General features: G+C 40.9%; 1 protein-coding gene across 2 annotated transcripts in view; it reads left to right on the top strand.

Annotated features, from left to right (window-relative positions):
• Positions 1-11,571, top strand: part of CRISPLD1 (cysteine rich secretory protein LCCL domain containing 1) — a 32,906-nt gene extending 21,335 nt beyond the window's left edge. For both annotated transcript variants that reach the window (XM_083749634.1, XM_083749635.1), the window contains exons 7-15: positions 598-750; positions 848-908; positions 1,012-1,078; positions 1,653-1,783; positions 4,953-4,996; positions 5,090-5,162; positions 5,859-5,934; positions 8,382-8,512; positions 10,741-11,571. In XM_083749634.1, coding sequence (XP_083605760.1) covers positions 598-750; positions 848-908; positions 1,012-1,078; positions 1,653-1,783; positions 4,953-4,996; positions 5,090-5,162; positions 5,859-5,934; positions 8,382-8,512; positions 10,741-10,792 — 788 coding nt within the window. In that variant the 3' untranslated portion in view covers positions 10,793-11,571. The remainder of the gene's footprint in view (positions 1-597; positions 751-847; positions 909-1,011; positions 1,079-1,652; positions 1,784-4,952; positions 4,997-5,089; positions 5,163-5,858; positions 5,935-8,381; positions 8,513-10,740) is intronic.
• The last annotated feature ends 9,037 nt before the right edge of the window (positions 11,572-20,608 follow it).

Below are 20,608 nucleotides of genomic sequence, written 5' to 3'. Positions count from 1 at the left end.
GTCCAAAGAGCAGGCATGGGGAAGCTATAGCCCTCCAGATGTATTTGGACAACAATTCCCATCATACCTGGCCATTGGCTGGGGTCAATGGAAGTTGGAGTCCAACAACATCTAAAGGGCCATAGGCTCTCCACCCCTCACTAATATAAACTGGCTCTCTACAGACATTATAATGAACATTATAATATTGAGGAAAAGCCTGTACCCGTGATGCTGCCTCTCAATGCATCTTCATTATCTCCAGATTGAAGAGGATAATCTCTCATTGTGTCAGTAGCTTTGCATCCTAATAGATTTACTTTTGTTTGTAACCTTTGCTTAGTGACATGATAGTAAAAGCAATTATCACAAGCCAGCCAGTACTAAACATTTTCAAGTCCCATTAATTGTAGTGAGAGATAATTTGCTCCCAGCAGGGCCTGGAGGTTCTAAGTACTAAGCTCCATACAGTGGGACTTACTTCCAATTAGACCTCCATCGGATTGCTTTGGCTTCCTCGTGGCTAGTTACAAGACACACTTGCTATTCCATTTCTGATTCACAGGAATTGACTGTTGTTTAAAAAATGGCATTTGTTCCATTTGTTTGCTATAACAGAAGGTTCAGAAAGACGTTACTCTCCAGAGATGGAAACCAATGAGATTGAACGGCAGCAGTCACATGTTCAGGATTCATCACAAAATCGATTAAGGTCACATGCAGCATCTGATGATGGTGACAGAAATGAAGTCATAAGCAAACTGCAAATGTGTAAGTCAATTTCATTTTTATCATCTGTTTCATTTTGTTGTTGGTTTTTTCTAACGCTGTGGGACACTGCAATAATAAGGGCCACTTTCTCCTCCAGCTCAAATTGTTTCCTGTGAAGTACGGCTAAGGGACCAGTGCAAAGGAACAACTTGTAATAGGTAGGGCATCCTTCCAGTTTATCCAGAATCCATGGGATTACATGCATTTTTAAATTTGATTGTTTTTACCATTATTCTCAGATCGAACTGTTTTCCCCCCTAGGTATGAATGTCCTGCTGGCTGTTTGGACAGCAGTGCCAAAGTTGTTGGAAGTGTACATTATGACATGGTAAAAATGTTATAATTAACATTCATTGTAGCACTATTTGATTACATTTTTTTTATCTAGGAGGTTAGCTAATGCACACTATCACTGACAAAACATTATATAAACAGAACTGGGTGAAAAGTAAGCTAAAATTGATAGAAATATCTGAGGATAACTGTTTGGTGAGATTTTACTCATTATCTCATTTTGAGTTGGAGATTTAGTTAGCACCTCACTTAGAAAATTTACAAATATAGTCAGACATACTGGGTTGTATCCAGTGTCTTTCATATTCAGAATAGACATGTTGAAATTGATTGACCTGATTAAGTCAGGTCCATTGACTTCAATAGGCTATTCTGAGTAGAACTTAATTGGACACAACCTAATATATCTGGTATCATTTGCTAACTCATCTTTGATAGCATCAAACTGAAAATGACTAATAGATGACTGACTTGCAGTATGCCAGAATATAAGAAAAATACAAGAGTTTGCTTTGAAATAGAGGTGCTCCTCCTTTTGGAAATGTCATGGGGGAAATAATTGTTCGGGTATGGATCTTAATTTCTGTTTCTGCATTTTTCTATCGTAGCAATCAAGCATTTGCAGAGCTGCAATACATTATGGCATCCTAGATAATGATGGGGGCTGGGTTGATGTTACCAGGCAAGGAAGAAGAAATTATTTCATTAAATCCTATAGAAATGGAGTTCAGTCAATTGGGTGAGTAAAAATACAAATATTCAGCCACAAATGTTGTAGGTAGTTCTCAAGTTTTTAATATATTAGCCTATAAGCATGGGACGCGGGTGGCACTGTGGTCTAAACCACTGAGCCTCTTGAGCTTGCCGGTCAGAAGGTCGGTGGTTCGAGTCCCCGCAACGGGGTGAGCTCCCGTTGTTCGGTCCCAGCTCCTGCCAACCTAGCAGTTCAAAAGGACACCCAAAAATGCAAGTAGATAAATAGGTACCGCTCTGGCGGGAAGGTAAACAGCGTTTGCGTGCGCTGCTCTGGTTTCACCAAAAGCAGCTTAGTCATACTGGCCACATGACGTGGAAGCTGTCTGCGGACAAACACCAGCTCCCTTAACCTATAGAGCGAGATGAGCGCCGCAACCCCAGAGTCGTCCATGACTGGACCTAATGGTCAGGGGTACCTTTACCTTTACCTAAGCATATATATATATATATATATATATGCTTTCGTAGATTTTCACGGGTACAGGAATGCAGGTTTTGGTGTCCTCGGGTGTCTTCCCCTGTAAAAGTTGGGGTGTCTAGGCGACGTTTCGACGAGGTCTCACTCGTCATCTTCAGGCTGGTGCTTTCGGCTTCTTGTTACTGGAACAGAGCGGGATCTCAATGTTTGAGTTCCTATAAATACTGTAGAGGGGGTGTGGTGTCTAGCCTCCAATGTTCTGGGCAGAGAGGAAGTTCCCAGGCTAGTGTGCCTTTTCTTCTTTTGTTCCTTAATTACTTGAGAGATACCTTGAGTGATTTCTTGAGTGATATCCTGAGTACCACTTAGGTGGGTCATTAGGTGTGGATTAGTTGCTAAAGTCTTTGTGTCTTGACCTCTTGAACTTTGTGAAGAGTTTTCCTGAGAAGATGGCTGTATTGCACTTAGTTGTGCTTTGGCTTGGCTTCGTGTATAGGGGCGAGCTGTGGTTTTGTGGCTTGTGTCAGCCAGATCTGTGTAGGGATTGCAGGGGGGTGCAGCATCCGGAGGTGCCACCATGGATTGGCTACTGGATGGTGTCAGTAATTCATCTGTGGAGAGGGTCTGGGTTTGGGTCTGGTGTGGTTGATTGGTGTTGGCGTTCTGTGTGCCTCTGGATCTGGTGTCAGTTTTTGTGGGGAGGGCTAATTTCCAGATGTCTGGCAAGCGGGATGTGTCGTCACGCTTGTTCATGTTGTGAGGGTGTTTCTCTATCTCGATGGCTTCCATGATTATTCTCTTGTGGTGATGTTCCGTGTTAAAGAGCAATTTGGAATCTGCAAAATTAATTTCGTGTCCTGTTTCTTTCTTTTCCAACACATGAAAGAAACAGGACACGAAATTAATTTTGCAGATTCCAAATTGCTCTTTAACACGGAACATCACCACAAGAGAATAATCATGGAAGCCATCGAGATAGAGAAACACCCTCACAACATGAACAAGCGTGACGACACATCCCGCTTGCCAGACATCTGGAAATTAGCCCTCCCCACAAAAACTGACACCAGATCCAGAGGCACACAGAACGCCAACACCAATCAACCACACCAGACCCAAACCCAGACCCTCTCCACAGATGAATTACTGACACCATCCAGTAGCCAATCCATGGTGGCACCTCCGGATGCTGCACCCCCCTGCAATCCCTACACAGATCTGGCTGACACAAGCCACAAAACCACAGCTCGCCCCTATACACGAAGCCAAGCCAAAGCACAACTAAGTGCAATACAGCCATCTTCTCAGGAAAACTCTTCACAAAGTTCAAGAGGTCAAGACACAAAGACTTTAGCAACTAATCCACACCTAATGACCCACCTAAGTGGTACTCAGGATATCACTCAAGAAATCACTCAAGGTATCTCTCAAGTAATTAAGGAACAAAAGAAGAAAAGGCACACTAGCCTGGGAACTTCCTCTCTGCCCAGAACATTGGAGGCTAGACACCACACCCCCTCTACAGTATTTATAGGAACTCAAACATTGAGATCCCGCTCTGTTCCAGTAACAAGAAGCCGAAAGCACCAGCCTGAAGATGACGAGTGAGACCTCGTCGAAACGTCGCCTAGACACCCCAACTTTTACACGGGAAGACACCCGAGGACACCAAAACCTGCATATATATATATATATATATTTGCTTTCGTAGATTTTCACGGGTACAGGAATGCAGGTTTTGGTGTCCTCTCTGCCCAGAACATTGGAGGCTAGACACCACACCCCCTCTACAGTATTTATAGGAACTCAAACATTGAGATCCCGCTCTGTTCCAGTAACAAGAAGCCGAAAGCACCAGCCTGAAGATGACGAGTGAGACCTCGTCGAAACGTCGCCTAGACACCCCAACTTTTACACGGGAAGACACCCGAGGACACCAAAACCTGCAATATATATATATATATATACCAATGTAAATCCTGTTTTTCTGCCATATAAAGCTGCTTTTATAATCAAGTTTTTAAATGTTGTGAAATAAAAATATATATCCTGAGCAGACATTTTGTTTTACCATATAATACTTGTCACTGTTTACTGTTATGTTGTAAGATAACATAGTATCTATGAACCTTGAATACTAATCAGAAAATTACTTCAGTAGTCATCTCAGTCTTTCTGAAATCCTCTGGTCTTTTGAAGTAACCTGGCTGTCACTACATTCATCTCTCCAAAATTTCTGCATTATAATTTTTGCCATCTCTTGTTCAGTCAGTGGAACTTTAGGCTGAATCAACACAGTTAAGGATCCTCCAGCAGGTTTAAAATCAATCACTTGACTTTGTGTTGGATGCTCTTAAATGTTTAGCACCTAAATACATATTTATGCAGCCTCTTTGACTTTATTTATTTATTTAGAGACCTAAAGCTGCATTCTTATTCAAGGTTGGGAATGAGATGCATTGAAGTTAATGAAATCTACTTCGGAGAAGACAGGTATAGCACTACACTATAAGTTAGAAAGATGCTTGCAGAGTGGATTTCTACACAGTTGTAGAAGTATTCAAACAACACATTTTTGTTCCATTTTCCAATTAATTTGTGCTCCTTTTGCTCAGTTATTAAAAATGTTTGTGGCAATTATTTTATGATTTTATTGTACATCACTTTGGAGAGCATACATAAAGCAAATATATGGATATTGGTAATAATAGCTACATTTCTGTTTTTATTGTAGCAAATACCAGTCTGCAAATTCCTTCACAGTCTCTAAAGTGCCAGGTTAGCATTAATTTATATAATACACCATTACTCATTCATTAATGTATATGTCATCTATTAACATTTATTTGAGTATGCTTTTAAAAATTTCAGTGCAAGCTATCACTTGTGAAACAACTGTGGAACAATTATGCCCATTTTACAAGCCAGCCACACATTGCCCAAGGTAAGCTATTTAATTTTGTCTGTTGTTTAATTGCCATTCCTATCACAATGCAGGGGAAAGGCTATTACAAACCATATGGTGATGTTGAACTAGAAATATTAGAGTCATTAGACTTCCTTATATATTGAACTTCAGGCTGCTGACATTATACTGAACCTTATGAATATAAGTTCATACATTGAGGGTACAGATGAGGGCCACTATGCCAATCCTGGAACAGGCATATTTATTTTCCTTCCCATTAAAACATTTTTTATGGGGAGAAATGGAAAAGGGAAAAAAAGGAAAAGGAGCCTGGCAGAGCTTTGGATTTGGCCATTTGCTCACCACAACCACTCCTTATGTTGACTAAGTCAGATTGCTCTGTAGTTGATACATAGGTGGAACTCTCTGAGCCCCCATTCATAAAAATGCGCTTCTCCATTCACACAGTGAGTTCTGTGTGCACACTGAAGCATGTACAAGTACTATGAACTGAAGGCAAACCCAGAATCATTGGGAAATCTTCAAGCAGTCCATAGTGTAAAAAGGCCATATGACCAAGAGAACAGGAAAAATAATAGAACAAAGCAAAGCATGGACATAAAACTGTTCCATTATGTGTGCTTTTCATTGGATGAAATGATCGAAAATTTGTACTTTACATGTGAAAAAGTTATAATTGTCTATGTTTTTATTTTATTTTCAATTTTCAAGGCTCTATTGTCCTCACAATTGCATGCAGGCAAATCCACACTATGCTCGAGTGATAGGATCAAGAATTTATTCTGATGTAAGTAAGATAACATATTTCTAAATCTGGAGTGTAAAATAATTGCATTTATACAATTATTTATTATTTATTTATACTAGCTTAGCAAGTGGGGAATTGAATCATTAAAAATATGTGGCTTCATTTCCAGTTTAGATCCACTGATATACGTTGGTTCTCCGATTTAATTTTTTAGTGCAAACAGACATTATGTTTACAAAGCTGCTTGTTGTCTGTTTTAGGCACTTGAACCAATTGTGAACCAGTATAGATACATACAGTTCAGATATATTCAGTTTCTTTCTAGTCACAGGATACTTTTACACATACCGTATCCATGTGGTAAACCCTAACAATTAAAACCTATTTCAGGATGCCACGTGGCCGCAATACATATTTTGTGCTAGGAAAGATCTGAAATTGTCAAGAGGAATGTTGAACTGCAAACAGAAAGTAGACCACACAACACAAGCGGACTAAGAAAAGCCAAAGCAGGAAAGGTTTCACTGACTGGCTGTTCTCCTCAGCTGACTGTGACTCCATTCATACACTTACATGTCTCAGTTGCTGTTGGCATCCGTCTCCCTCAGGAGACAATGGGGGAGTGTGCCTTTGAGGTTAGAGCCAAACTGTTGGAAGGTTACACCACCTGCTGTGGCTCTAGAGACTGAAGTGGAAGAGACATGTTTTGCTGCAGCCAGGGCAGGTGAAGGTGTCCAGTTGTGCTGCTGCAGATGCACCATGGTGTTTCTTCTCTCTGCACTCCTCCCAGCCATCATTTCTGACCTTTAAAGCCCTAAGTGGCCTCGGTCCAGTATACCTGAAGAAGCATCTCCACCCCCATCGTTCAGCTCAGACACTGAGGTCCAGCACCAAGGTCTTCTGTTGGTTCCCTCACTGCGAGAAGCCAAGTTACAGGGAACCAGGCAGAGGGCCTTCTCGGTAGTGGCACCTGCCCTGTGGAACGCCCTCCCACCAGATGTCAAAGAGAAAAACAACTACCAGACTTTTAGAAGACATCTGAAGGCAGCCCTGTTTAGGGAAGCTTTTAATGTTTAATAGACTACTGTATTTTAATATTTTGTTGGAAGCCAGATGGGTGGGGTATGTATGAATAAATAAATAAATAAATAAATAAATAAATAAATAAATAAATAAAATTCTTCTACTCCGGCCATTGCTATGGATACATGACAACTGCCTGTCTCCAGGCACTGCAGTTGTCTGCAAGGGATTCCCACATGGTGGGGTTGATGTTACATGTCATGTTTGCAGACATCTTTGAACATAGAGTTGGTCTGCCAAATGGCCTGGTGCCAGCTCCCTGTAGAGAACGTCCTTGGCGATCTTCTCATCTTCCATTCTGTGGACATGACCAAGCCAGCATAGATGTCACTGGAAAAGGAGTCTTAGTAGTGACTGGCTATATCACTACCCTCCAGATGTTTTGGATTACAGCTTCCATCAGCTCCAGCCAATATGATAGAAGTTGTAGACCAAACTATCCTGAGGGCATCATGTTGGGGAAGGAATGAGGCACAACCAGCAGTCTTATAAACTAGAAATGGTTTCTGCCAAATTCATGTTTCTGTGGCTCACTTTTAATGCTTTTACCATCACTTGTTTGTTAGAAAATACTCTGGCAAGATTGGTTTATTCAGTACTTGTCAAGTAATGGTGAAAGCTAGAAATGTGATCATTCCCTTCTACAATATATATGCTGGTGACTGCAGTCATGTACAATAGTATAGGTTGATTTCAACTATGCTGACAATCTGATTGACATTTGAATTATATACACACATCTCTCCTCATATATTTGAGAGCACATTGATAACTTTCTACAGCAGAATAGGTAAAATTCCCTGGAATTCCATCTGTCATCAATAATAAATATCTATGTAAATAAAGGCTTGAAAGATCCTTTTATAAGTGTTTAACATGCCTTTGCAAACTGATTCTGTGCTGTTGTAAGTATCTGGAATTTTGCTGAGTAGCGAAAGAAGGAAAATGATTAAGCAGCTCGGTATTCAGATTCTGTGACCTGTTAAATGCTGATGAATGCCAAAGGGTTCACAGCACAGCAATAAAGCGAGGCCTTGTAATACTATATGAAATGTTCAAGCTAACTTTTAAAGTACTTTGGACAGTCTTATTTATGCATGGGGCTGTACTGCTGTACTGCAACCCAGTAAGACTATGGCCAATATATATATATATATATATATATAATTGCTTAGTAAAGTGTGTTAAATGCAGACTATGAGTTACCCAGTACCTTTCATAGTTACAATGCATGGTCATTTCGTCTTTATTAAAACTATATTTCCCCCAAAGAAAATGATGGTGAATACCCTGGTGCTACATAAACCACAAAAAGAGAGAGAGAGAGAGAGAGATAAAAGTTCTGTCACTTGATTTGCAATTTTTCATTTTTTTTAAAAACCCTTCTGTTTTAATTTTCTTAGGCATCTAGTATCTGCCGGACAGCTATACATGCTGGAGTGATTCGGAATGAAGGAGGCTTTGTTGACGTTATGCCAGTGGATAAAAGAAGGATGTATACTGCTTCATTTCAAAATGGGATTTTTTCAGAAAGGTACAGATTGTGACTTTGAAGACCAGTGTTTACTATCTACATGCACACACCTGCCATTCTTTGCAATCCTACATTAATCCTGGAATAGTTGTGTTCTACTTAATGCTAATTAACGAGACGTGAGTTGTATAACAATGGCAATTGCCAGGGAGAAGCAGCTGCCTGTTTCCCGGAAGCTCAAATCATAACCCTAAAAGCTGCTTATGAATAAAAACAACTCTTTTGTTGTTGATCCAGTAGCAAATACCATAGTAGCTGATAAGAAAGTTGCATTGAGTTTCTTCAGGATTTTCAGGTTTGCTTCTGCCTAGGTATACACATTTATATCCACAATTTATCAGCAAAATCCTGTCAACATTAAGCATGTGAAATCTCATTTAATTCAGTGATAGAGTTGGCATTTAAAAGCAGAAGTGTTTCACTTTGTATTGTGCCCTAATTATTCAGTGTAGGTAGCTAAGTTTTCTTACACAGGAGGATTTCAACCCCCACCTCCCCAAATCAGACAGGCAATAGCTGTGTACTGTAAATAATCACCTTCTTTAGACTATATATATATGAGATGTGTAGAGGTATAGAGAAGATATATTTGGTGGCATGTAGAAATAAACAACAAAATAAGTTTTACTATATTTGTAAAATTGCAAAAGAGCATTATAGATCTATCCCAATTCCCTAGTGTAGATGGATTGAATGGTGGTGGTGGTTAGGATAGTGTGCAATTGCCCATCCATTGGATTTCATTGCTGGAGAGAAATCTACTGGTGCGGAGGCTCCAGGTCTGTGGGCAGAAGCCAGTGTGGTGTAGTGGTTAAGAGTGGTAGTCTCGTAATCTGGTGAACCGGGTTTGCATCCCCGCCCCTCCACATGCAGCTGCTGGGTGACCTTGGGCTAGTCACACTTCTCTGAAGTCTCTCAGCCTCACTCACCTCACAGAGTGTTTGTCGTGGGGGAGGAAGGGAAAGGAGGTTGTTAGCCGCTTTGAGACTCCTTAAAAAGGTAAAGGGACCCCTGACCATTAGGTCCAGTCGTGGCCGACTCTGGGGTTGTGGCACTCATCTCGCTTTATTGGCCGAGGGAGCTGGCGTACAGCTTCTGGGTCATGTGGCCAGCATGACTAAGCCGCTTCTGGCGAACCAGAGCAGTGCACGGAAACACCGTTTACCTTCCCACCGGAGCGGTACCTATTTATCTACTTGCAATTTGATGTGCTTTCAAACAGCTAGGTTGGCAGGAACAGGGACCGAACAACGGGAGCTAACCCTGTCGCGGGGATTTGAATCACCGACCTTCCAATCGGCAAGTCCTAGGCTCTGTGGTTTAACCCACAGTGCCACCCGCATACTTAAGACTCCTTAGGGTAGTGATAAAGCGGGATATCAAATCCAAACTACTACTCCTCCTCCTCCAGTAGGAAGCCCCTAAATGAGCTGGACCAGTGCCTTGTGAGACTCCTTAGGGTAGTGATAAAGCGGGATATCAAATCCGAACTCCTCCTCCTCCTCCAGTAGGAAGCCCCTAAATGAGCTGGACCAGTGCCTTGTGAGACTCCTTAGGGTAGTGATAAAGCGGGATATCAAATCCGAACTCCTCCTCCTCCAGTAGGAAGCCCCTAAATAAGCTGGACCAGTGCCTTTAGGATTTCCCAAGGGATCCAGTCTTTCTTCTCTCTGCTATGCCACCCTTGTTTGGTAAATAGTAAATATAATGTCAAAATCTGCAACCCCACCTTCCGCCCGGGCTGGCATGAGCTAGCTGGGCTCAGGATATGGCAAAGATCCATCCCTGGTGGCTTCCCAGCCTGAGGACATTAGGCCTACTCTGCCCATGTCATAAAATGTGTGTCAGGATTTCTGATCCTAGTAGTTGTTTTGATAGCACTAAGCTATTGAATTGTATCATAATTTTACATGCTGTCAGGCATGGGTCTGTAAAAACCTTGAACACAAGATTGACTTGGAGTGTGTGTTTTGCTGGGAGGGTTGCACTTATTGAGAACTAGATATTTCACTTCAGCAGACAGTATTGAGCATTTGGAAGTACAGATGGAAGTACAGATAGAAATTTCTGAATGTCTATTTGCACATCTGATGGTGGGAGGACCAGGGCTTCTGCAGATGGCTTAAATGTATGGGTAGATTTATCTCTAGAATAAGTGCTTGGTAAGACTGGGATCTTAAAATACAAACTAACCTATATGAAATGTTACTACTTTTTCCCTTCTGTAGTTTACAGAATCCTCCAGGAGGCAAGGCATTCAGAGTGTTTGCTGTGGTTTGAAGGTAACAAGTAAACTGTAAAAACAAAAGCTAAATACAGTGCTTGGAAGAAGAGAAAGAAAATGCCATCTAATTTCCTTCCTCAAGTTTGTATAAAGATGTAATATTGCTGTACAGAATATATTTACTGTTTTCTGACTGAAAAGTGGTTTAACTGCATGTAAATCTTAATGGGGGAAAATCTGTAAAGTTAAACATGGGAAAATGCATATGAAAAACTATGATGATAAATAACTTCTTTTTGAATCCTGTGTTAAATATTGCTATATTTTCTTAGCATTTATTCCTATGCAATTCGTTTGAAGCTCATAAATGTTCCACAATTTAAAAACAAAACAAAACTGAATACATTATTATTATTATTATGGTGTTTATTATTATTATGGTGTTTTATGTATGCCACTAACATTAACTGTAAAGGTATATCTATGATAGATCTTATATCCACTGTATATATCATTTTTCATTGCTTAAAATTGGAAAAAAATAACTAAAATAACTAAAAATAACTAATTCCCTAAAGCAAGCAGTGAACATATATTATTGCAGAAACACACAAAGTCAAAAGAATGAGATATTTTGCCATTTTCACACTTTTCTGTTTTGATACAACTTTTTAAAATGCCAGTTAAAACGAATCCTGGTTGAGAGCAGTATTTTTTTTAAATATAATAACTGTCTTGTTTTTGTATCGTGTTGGTAATTCAAATCTTAAAAAAAAAGCAGGATCAGATGCCACCAACTTGTTACAAGCAGTTGTTTACATAATGATATGTAAAAGTAGGGTTCAAAGCCAGTAGCAGCCCCTGTGTGTGTGGCGGGGTGAGGAACACACTGGCTTTCTGGCAGCAGCATCACTGCAGCTCACCTAGATGAGCTTGGGGTGTGGCAGGGCAGCAGCAACATCAAGTCTACATGAGTACGCTAGCAGAGCCAATCTAGCACTCTCACAGGTACACACAAGGACCTTTCACCTCTCTGTCACCCTGTCCCAGCCCCAGAAGCATTGCCCCACCACTCCTGTTAAAAATTTAGAGTTTTAAATCCTACAATCATGTCAAGCATTGGTGAGACTGACATTTGAGTAAACCCTTAGAACTGGGTTTAAGACAGACTATGTACTGTACTTTTCCGTGTATAAGATGCTCCCATGTATAAGACGCCCCCTCTTTTTTGGGACTCCAAATAGAGAAAATGAGGGGGAGATTACCCACAGTTGCTGAGCTTTTTTTGGTGGGGATTGTCCAGATTTGTAGAGCTTTTGTAGGGGAGGGGGTTGCTGAAATTTGCTCACCCTCAGGAATGCAACAGCCAATTGCATGCATATCAACGATACCACCAATCATCTGCATGCTCGCCAAAAGCAAGCACCAATCGCATGCCCAGTTGCCGCAGCAGCCAATAGCCAGCAGACCTTGCAGCACCCACCAATCACCCGCAAAAATGCCGCAGACAATATCCTGCTCACAGCAGCCACCAATTGCCCGTCACACTCTCCACTATCCATGTATTAGATGACCCCAAGTTTTTAGCATAATATTTTAATAAAATAACCTAGTCTTATACACAGGAAAAATACAGTAGTTCATTTGGGCTCCAGTAAATCAGCTCCCAGAAATATCATGGACATAGAATCACAGAACCAAAAAGCTCTAAGGAAACACAAATGTCACCCTTCTTGCAACCCACTGCAATGCAGGAATCTTTTCACCCAACATACAGCTTTTTACCCAACCCTGAGATTAAGATGCTCTACCAAACTGAGCTCTCACTATGCACAAGGTTGTTTGTAAGACTGACAACCTATACTACATAAACTGTCCTGTATAGTACTGGTAAATGGTAAAACTGCAGAATAACAGAATTTGTAACATAGGCCCTAATACCTTTAATTTCTTCATCTGATGCATATTCCTGCAGGGCGGGACACAGTGCCAAAGATTACAATCACATCATTTCACCATTTCATTTGATCTCATTTATGGTAGATAGCCCTGTGCATTACATCTGACCTATTGTGGTATACTAGAGAAATTATATAATGGTGACATTATCAAGCTTTCTATGAAAAGTGTATGGTGTAAGACTGTAAAGCTGATAAATAGTTTTTTTCCTGTTATTTTTTTATCTTTATAGTTGTGGACTTTCTTTCGAAATGCCATTGGTAAGCGATATTCTTCATACATGCATCACAGTATTATTTTGTTCAGCTACATGTACTACCTCATGTAGTTAGGCAAACTTTTTTTGAATAAAAAGTCTACTAAATGAAAAGACAGTAAAATTGTCGTTCTTTTTATAATGCTAAAAAAATATGTTTTTGGCATATCGCATTTGCTTGTTATAGAGATTAAAGCAGACCTAGGGTTTCTTTGAAAGAGTCCTGCATTTGAAGATCACCCTGTCAGAGTCTTCCTCGCTATGCTGAAATTATAGTGTTTCCATTTAGTTTAGAGTAAATATTTCTAAATCAGTACATATAAATTAGCACATGCAAATGTTTTGTGTGATGCATTTACCCTTTTTGCATGATGCATATGTGACCACACCAAACCATGCATATACTATGAATACAGGAAGTCTCAGATTCAGTCTTTAGTACCTCCAGTTAGAAGATCATGAGTAGGAAAGACGTCTGAACCTGAAACTCTGGGGTGCTCCTGCTATTCCAGGCAGACATTACCTGGCTGAACACATTAACACTGACTGTGGAAGGTAGCTGTTCTGTCTTCTCTCTCTCTCTCTCTCTCTCTCTCTCTCTCTCTCTCTCTCTCTCTATTTTTAATAGGAATTAAAAATAAGCAAATCACTGGATCCAAACACCATTCAGCCAAGAACACACATGTGAAATTGCAAACATATTGCCAGCGGTGGAGGAAGCCGTTCGGGCGTCTGGGGCGGCACGCCCAGGACCAAGGCGGCCCACCCATAGGGGCGGGGCGAGGGCAGGGTGAGCTGCCCATAGGGGCGGGGTGCACCGTGGGGCTTCTGGAGTCTGCCTGCCTCCTCCCACTCAGCCACCCTACAGCTGGGGGGGGGGGAAGGCAGCGGGCGGACCATTAGGGCAGCATGGAGCCTGCACGCACCCAAGCCACTGTGTCTCTCCCAGGAGAGACGTGTGGCTTGGGCACACTGCAGGCCCCAGGGTGAGTGCCACCCGGCATTTTGTCACCCCCCTCAGTGGTGACACCCAGGATGGACCGCACCCCCCGCACCCCCCTTCTTACGCCCCTGCATATTGCAGCCACTGAGGTCCTGTAAACACTTCGCTGAGCCATCTGTGAGGAAACATCAAATGCATTGCCCTCCCCAGCAACCCTGGAGATGCATTTGGGAGGGCCTTCTCCATCCTTATGGGGTTTGTGGTAGGGGTGTGGGGAAGATTTTGCCTTCAGTTCAACAATGTCACAAAGCACAGCACTTTCCTTTCTCCATAGGACAAATGGTAACCACTTATTTACATGAGAAAAAGTAAAAGGATGCATTCAGAAACGCATTGGGGTGGAGTTGAAACCTGCTTCCTGACTGCTTAGCCCAGCCATTGAAAAAGAAGCTTCTTTTGAATGATGACTCTGCTCTGTTTCCTGATCACAGTAGCTTATGACAGGATATTGGCAAGTCATTATAGGAGTGGCCAGCATGGTGCTGAATGCAGCATGTCTGAATGCAGCTCCCATTGTCCCTAACCATTGACTATACTGGTGGGACTGGTGGCAACTGTTAACGACATCTGTTGGCTATGCCTGATCTAGAATGATTGTCCCAGAGCAAATCAGAGATGAGCAGTGCTTTGAACCCTGGCTTATCAAATTCCATTTTAAAACACCACTAGAATCCACAGTCTATTATCGTGTCTAAAAAATACAGTCCATCTGAGAATGAGATTGGTCCATTCCACTAAATAAAACTTGCCTCTTAGACTGCAGAGTCTTTGTTCCTTCTTTGTCAAAATCCATCTGTTTCTTGTTTTATTTTTATTTGTTCTGGAAGCCTTTGCCTTCTGAATAAGCAATTCTATTCTTGTTTCAGGGCAGCTCCCAAACCTTTTGGGCAACAGGCAGTATTAAGTACAGAAACAGAGAGGTGATTTATTTATTTATATGTAATAAAATTTGCATAAAAGCTTAGGGTTTTTTCCCTTCTTCTTCCATAAAAGCTTATTTTCCAATTATGGATTAAAACCATTTGAAGCGCACAAAGGACTGCATTGTGAGATCTGATTTAATACTTGCTGCGCTGGGGGTGATATGCCTACCCTGGCACAGCTATAACGGATCCAAGAGCTAAAGAAATGGCTTAGCAAAATACTCTGATCCTCTCTCATTCATCTAGAATGAATTATGGGCTAAATTAGATGTTCTGTGTATGTGTGTGTGGTTTAACGAAACACTTATTTTTGCAGTAGGGCTTGGCCTAAATATATCTTTAACCATTAGCATCAAGCTAATGGTTATCAAAGCGTGGTAACACAGGAAGCTGTTTTATAGAAGGTGAGATTATTTGTCCATCTAGACCAGTATTATCTCCTATTATAATGTCTCTCCAGAGTTTCAGGGAGAGAGGGTCTTCCCCAGCCATTTAATCTGAAATGCCAGGATTGAACATAGGACCTTCTGTGCAACAGCACTAAGTTACAGCACTTGCCCCAAAATTTAACTACTGCAAACAGAACTGCATTCTGACCTTCAGTGTGGAAGCTATCCAGTTAGAATTAATTATAAGCATCATTGTTAAATCGATTTAAAGTCAAAGTTTCTTATTGGTGCATCTGCTAATGCCCAACAGTCAGAATGGTAATTAAGCCTGAAGGGATTTCCATTTGGAACACAAAAAAGGCCCTGATGATGTAGCATTTAAGAATCATAAAACAGACAGACACATTAATTGATGTACGAAGCCAATTTACCTCACATAGTCTTTATCAGACTGAGCCCACAGAGGTCTGAACTCCTTGGAAGAAGAAAAACATAAACAAAATAATCAAGTAAACCAACCCTTTTGGATGAGATGTGCCAGCCTTTTTGTGATTGTATGGCATACTGTCACAACTTTCTTTGCTGTTCATGGCAGCCATTTTGTGCTGGCACTCACAGCACTTTTATCAAGATATGAATATCAGCATCTCTCTCTCTCTCTCTCTCTCTCTCTCTCTCTCTCTCTCTCTCTCTCTCATACACACACACCCTCTCTCTCTCTCTCTCTCACACACACCATAAGTGTATTTTTTGCTAGATGACTACTGGCACATGAGTGATGAAAAAGAATTGAAGGGTAAAGAATTTAGCTGAGTGGCAATGAGACACCAGTGGAAAGTGGACTGAAAACATTGGGAATGCTGAATTGGGCATAAGATAAACCTAACGTAGCATCATTTTCCTTGAAAGGGTGGGTTGTTCCTTGGATTATGGAACAAAGTTAAAACCTGCACCAGCTTCAATGAATAAGTCAAAGCACTGCTTCCATCTTTTCCAGTTGTTTGCAGCCTATTTGGAGAGATCCAATGTGGTGGAATCTACAGACATATAAAACCATTCTGAAAATGTTTTTCTTTTTTTAAAAAAGCTTTTTAAAAAAATACATTGAATTTTCCACGAGGCTCACCATCTAGAGTCACATTGCGTATTGCACCTAAAACTTACTTAAAACGTTTTATTTGCAGCTGTATAGCTGAGTTCTGTGTCCAGGACTCCAAGCAGTTCTATACTTCCTTCTCCCTCTTTCAGTTTCACAATCAACCTGTATTGAATCCCACTTCAATAGTACCATGTGTTTTTCTCTGAATTACAGAACAAATCTATAATGGACAACTAGCAGTATGTGTGACTTAATACAAGAGACCTTCATCATGTTTACCCTCTCAGTTTGTTGTAGTTCACTTTCCGTCTTTACTCCTTGTTCCTTCCAGCTCATTTCTTAAGGAAGCCTCACCCTCACAAAGGCAACCCAGTGAACACGTTTTAATCAAGGGATTCTGCTTTGCTTTTGAGAGTTTACTCCTTGTGTGTTCTCTTCTCTAGGCTCCATTTTTCACTAGCAAAATACTGTATCCTTAATCTCTGCCATCTCTCCTGTTGCTTCTGTATCCTTAATGGATGGCTGCCAAAAATCACAAAGCATCAGTGGCCTGACATCCAAAGAAGTAAATTCATCAGGATGCAGAGAATTTTGCATAACTATTCAGAAACAAAATGCTGCTTCTCTATAAAAAGCAAACAAAAGTACCCTACTGAAAAGAGGAGAAGCATTTGGGAGAGAGGGGAGTCATGTTTATTGTTTTTCATGGAAAGGTCTCTTGATGCCCTTGATCAAAAAAAGCTTTCATTCCCTCTTGGAACCAGTTCCATGAATGGCATATGAAACACCTTCATCCCATTTAAGGCTTAGTTTAAATTGTCACCCTTTTCTTTCTATCCCCCAAGGCACTGCTTAATTTTTATTTTACTTAGACATGTAAGCAACCCAATTTACCTTAGATATTGGCTCTTTGGCAATCACAGGGAAAATATCATCTAACTACACACACTTTGTGTAAACAGCAAAAATAGCTTTCTTAATGTGCGTAGTAAAAGTAAATAAGTATCTTCCAACATAAGCAAACCAGTTTGCCAGCAAAGCCAGATAACTCCCCAATAAGGTTTCTTAAGGGGAAAAAAAGAGTTGCCTTTATAATAAACTGTATAAAAGCTGAAGTCTTTTGCAGATTTTAAAAATAAGTCTGATGTTACAGTAAAAACAGTATGGGTTGTTAGAATTAAAATGTCTTATGCAAGCAAAAGAATTGGACATGTCCTGACTTTACTCCTTAGTAAAGTGAAAAATGTTAGCAGATTAGTGATATATACTGGTGTGTGTGTGTGTGTGTGTGTGTGTGTGTGTGTATCATAGCACTTTGTTTTTTAAACAAATTGATTGCTGTGTTTAAATTTTGAGGCAAATAATGTTAAAATAAGAACTGCTGCAAAACTGTACTGTTGATGATCCTAGGAAATGAAGAAGGTGCTGATAAGAAGATGAAGTGGCATAAAGGATTGAACCAAAGATATATCTAGACATACTACTATTTGTCCTTAGGTACAGGGATTCAGAACTGTACAGATTTTGAAAATACAGTATCAGCCATCAGCCAAAGTTTAATTAAATTCCTTCTTTCTTTTGTTACTAGAAAGTCAAGACATTCAGTGAAGCTGACCTGCATTAGTTGACCACAGACAAAATGGTGCCCTTGTACCCATGGATGGACTTTTGGCCCAGCCAATGCATCTGCTAGTGGGAGGGAAGGGAAGTTAGTTTTTACTAATTTCCCTTCCCTTATGCAGTTCCCAGCACTCCCCAGATTGTGGCTCCAGAGAGTTGGGGGAGGGTGAAAGATGGTGAGGGGCACAATAGGGGTGATCAGCAAAAATTGCATTTCCTTCTCTTCCATTAACAGGGCTTTCCAAAGGACCAAAAGTCCTTTCACGAACACCAGGCACCTCTTGGATTCCACCCAATAAGTTCTTCACACATAGTGAAAGTATGGATTTTGTTTCCACTATTGCTCAGTCTGCATGACAACGGTAAACTGTTCAGATTGTGCAGTATTGGTAGACTGTGACAGAAATTCTTCAAGTGTCCTATAACACTTTACTGGGAGCAAATCCCATTAAACTCCATGGGAGGGATTTAATGAGGGATTCCATCAGCAACTTATAAACCATGTTGATATTATGGTCTTTTCGTATGTTATTCTTTTATAATTATTCTAGTAAATGTGAGGAACAATCATCACATTGGCCCAGTTTGCACACAACACTAAACCATACATTTTTTGTGAATACATGAGCATGCAGGCTAGTAGCAAGGAGATTGCAGCCACTTTGCTCCTCTTCCAGTCCTGCTGCTATTGTGCTGCTGTGAGCTAAGCCATGGTTTGGCTTAGCATGCTATGGTTTGCTTCCTCCCGACAAACCACAAGGTCAAAGGACAAACCTATGGAAAGCTAAAGTTACTGAATGTTCTTAGGCTGGCATACAGAACACATATTTAAGCCCCCTCCCAAAGAATTATGGGACCCATAGTTGGTTAAATGCGCTGAGAACTGTAGCTCGGTGAGGGGATAAACTAGAGTGCTTTAAATGGATGGTGTGTACGCAATTTTAGTGTGCACAGAAGTCAGGTACAATAATCAACAAGTATATTGCCAGGTCAATTCTTCCAGGATACCTGGATAATGTCAACGCAAAGGTGTTGGAGTTGAGTTACGTTATAGGAAGTGGTTGTTGCTTGTACCCTACACTAAACTACTGACAGAAGGAGGACATTTCTCTAGCACCCAGAGAGGCCACCAGGAAGCTCTATGAGCTCAAGTCACATTGCAGGAATGATGTTGATAACTCTTCACAACATCTACTTCCCCCTGCTAGCCCCTTTAGCTAACAATTTTATACCCTCGAAAGCACTATTCAACTCTTTCTTACAAGGTAAAGTCACAGTAAGTAAGGTTTAAGCTGCTACAGTATACAACTTTTAGCAGGATTAGATTCCTCCCCCCAACTAGCTCCCTGTATTTATGAATTCATGAGCTCTGGAGATGATCCAGCTTTATTTTCCAACTTGTGACATGGTGCCTGGTCTCTGATCTGTACAGAAATGGGATCAAGGTGCAGGCATGCTGATTTGTTTACATTCCAATGAGAGTAAAAGGGCCCAGACTGAGACAGCACTAACTCTCTCTAAGTATGTTTTAATAAGGGTTTATTTCATATTATCTCTGGTCATTGACCTTAGCAGTGGAAAATATAGGTGTAATTAGGTGCTCAAGCATCATTCAGGAAAAAGAGAGCAAGCAAGCATCTGATTTAAACAGTGGCCTTCCCTTTCATACTTTAATGTATCTGGGATGAAATTTGGGTTAAGGGAATACATTAAAGGAATTGTGCTTTCAGAGGACTTTTTCTTTCCTACCTTCTCTCTCTGGTCTTTTAAACTGCTTGGGTAATTTCCCCTTGGATTATTTGCAGGAGTACAAATTGTGCTCAGATAACAGCACACCTGAGGTTCCACGTTCTTCAAAGATACTTTTATTTATTTAACTTTATAAAAAGCATTTTTATATCTCCCTTTCACCATAACAAGGATCCCCCAAGGTGGTTTGCAAGAAGAGGACCCCCTGTCACTTTAACAAGAACAGAATTACAGTCTCAGAAATCAAGACAAGCAGAGCTGAAACCTTCAACCTCAAATTATGATCCTTTAAAAGCCAATAAAAATGTTTCTGCTGCCTACATAAAAGTCATCACGGATGAGGCCACTTTAACCTCCCAAGAGAGGGATTTCCATAGCATGGTGCTGTCACAGAAAAGGCCCTGCCCCACATTCCCACTAGCCGAATCCCTTTTAAGTGCTGAGATATACAACAGGGCTTTGGGAAATGATCTCAGTTTAAAGCCATGTTCATAGGAGGATGGGGTCTTTCTAATATTCTGGATTTAAATTGTTTAGGGCAGAGGTGGAGATGTTCCAGCCCGCAGGTGAAAATTGGCCCATCATGTCTCCTCATTTGGCCTGCAAGGTCATTTTCAGGAAGCCACACTTAACTGTTTTACACCTGATGTCAGGTGCGGGGCGGGGATTGTTCAAAGGAACAATCAGGATGTTAATGTGGGCTCCCTATTGCTCCTCTGCTCCAACCCACCCATCTTCTGGAAGCCACTTCTTCCTCCCATCACAGTATTCTGAAGCCCCAATTATCAGGAGTGGCACAAAACTTTTAAGCAACCACCCAGATGCTCCTTCAAATGAGTTTTGTCCTCTTTTTTGATGATGCATAAGGACATAC

Source organism: Podarcis gaigeae (genome assembly GCF_964106915.1).
Source record: "Podarcis gaigeae genome assembly, chromosome: 7".
Taxonomy (NCBI): Eukaryota; Metazoa; Chordata; class Lepidosauria; order Squamata; family Lacertidae; genus Podarcis; species Podarcis gaigeae.
This window is presented reverse-complemented; position numbering and strand designations above follow the sequence as displayed.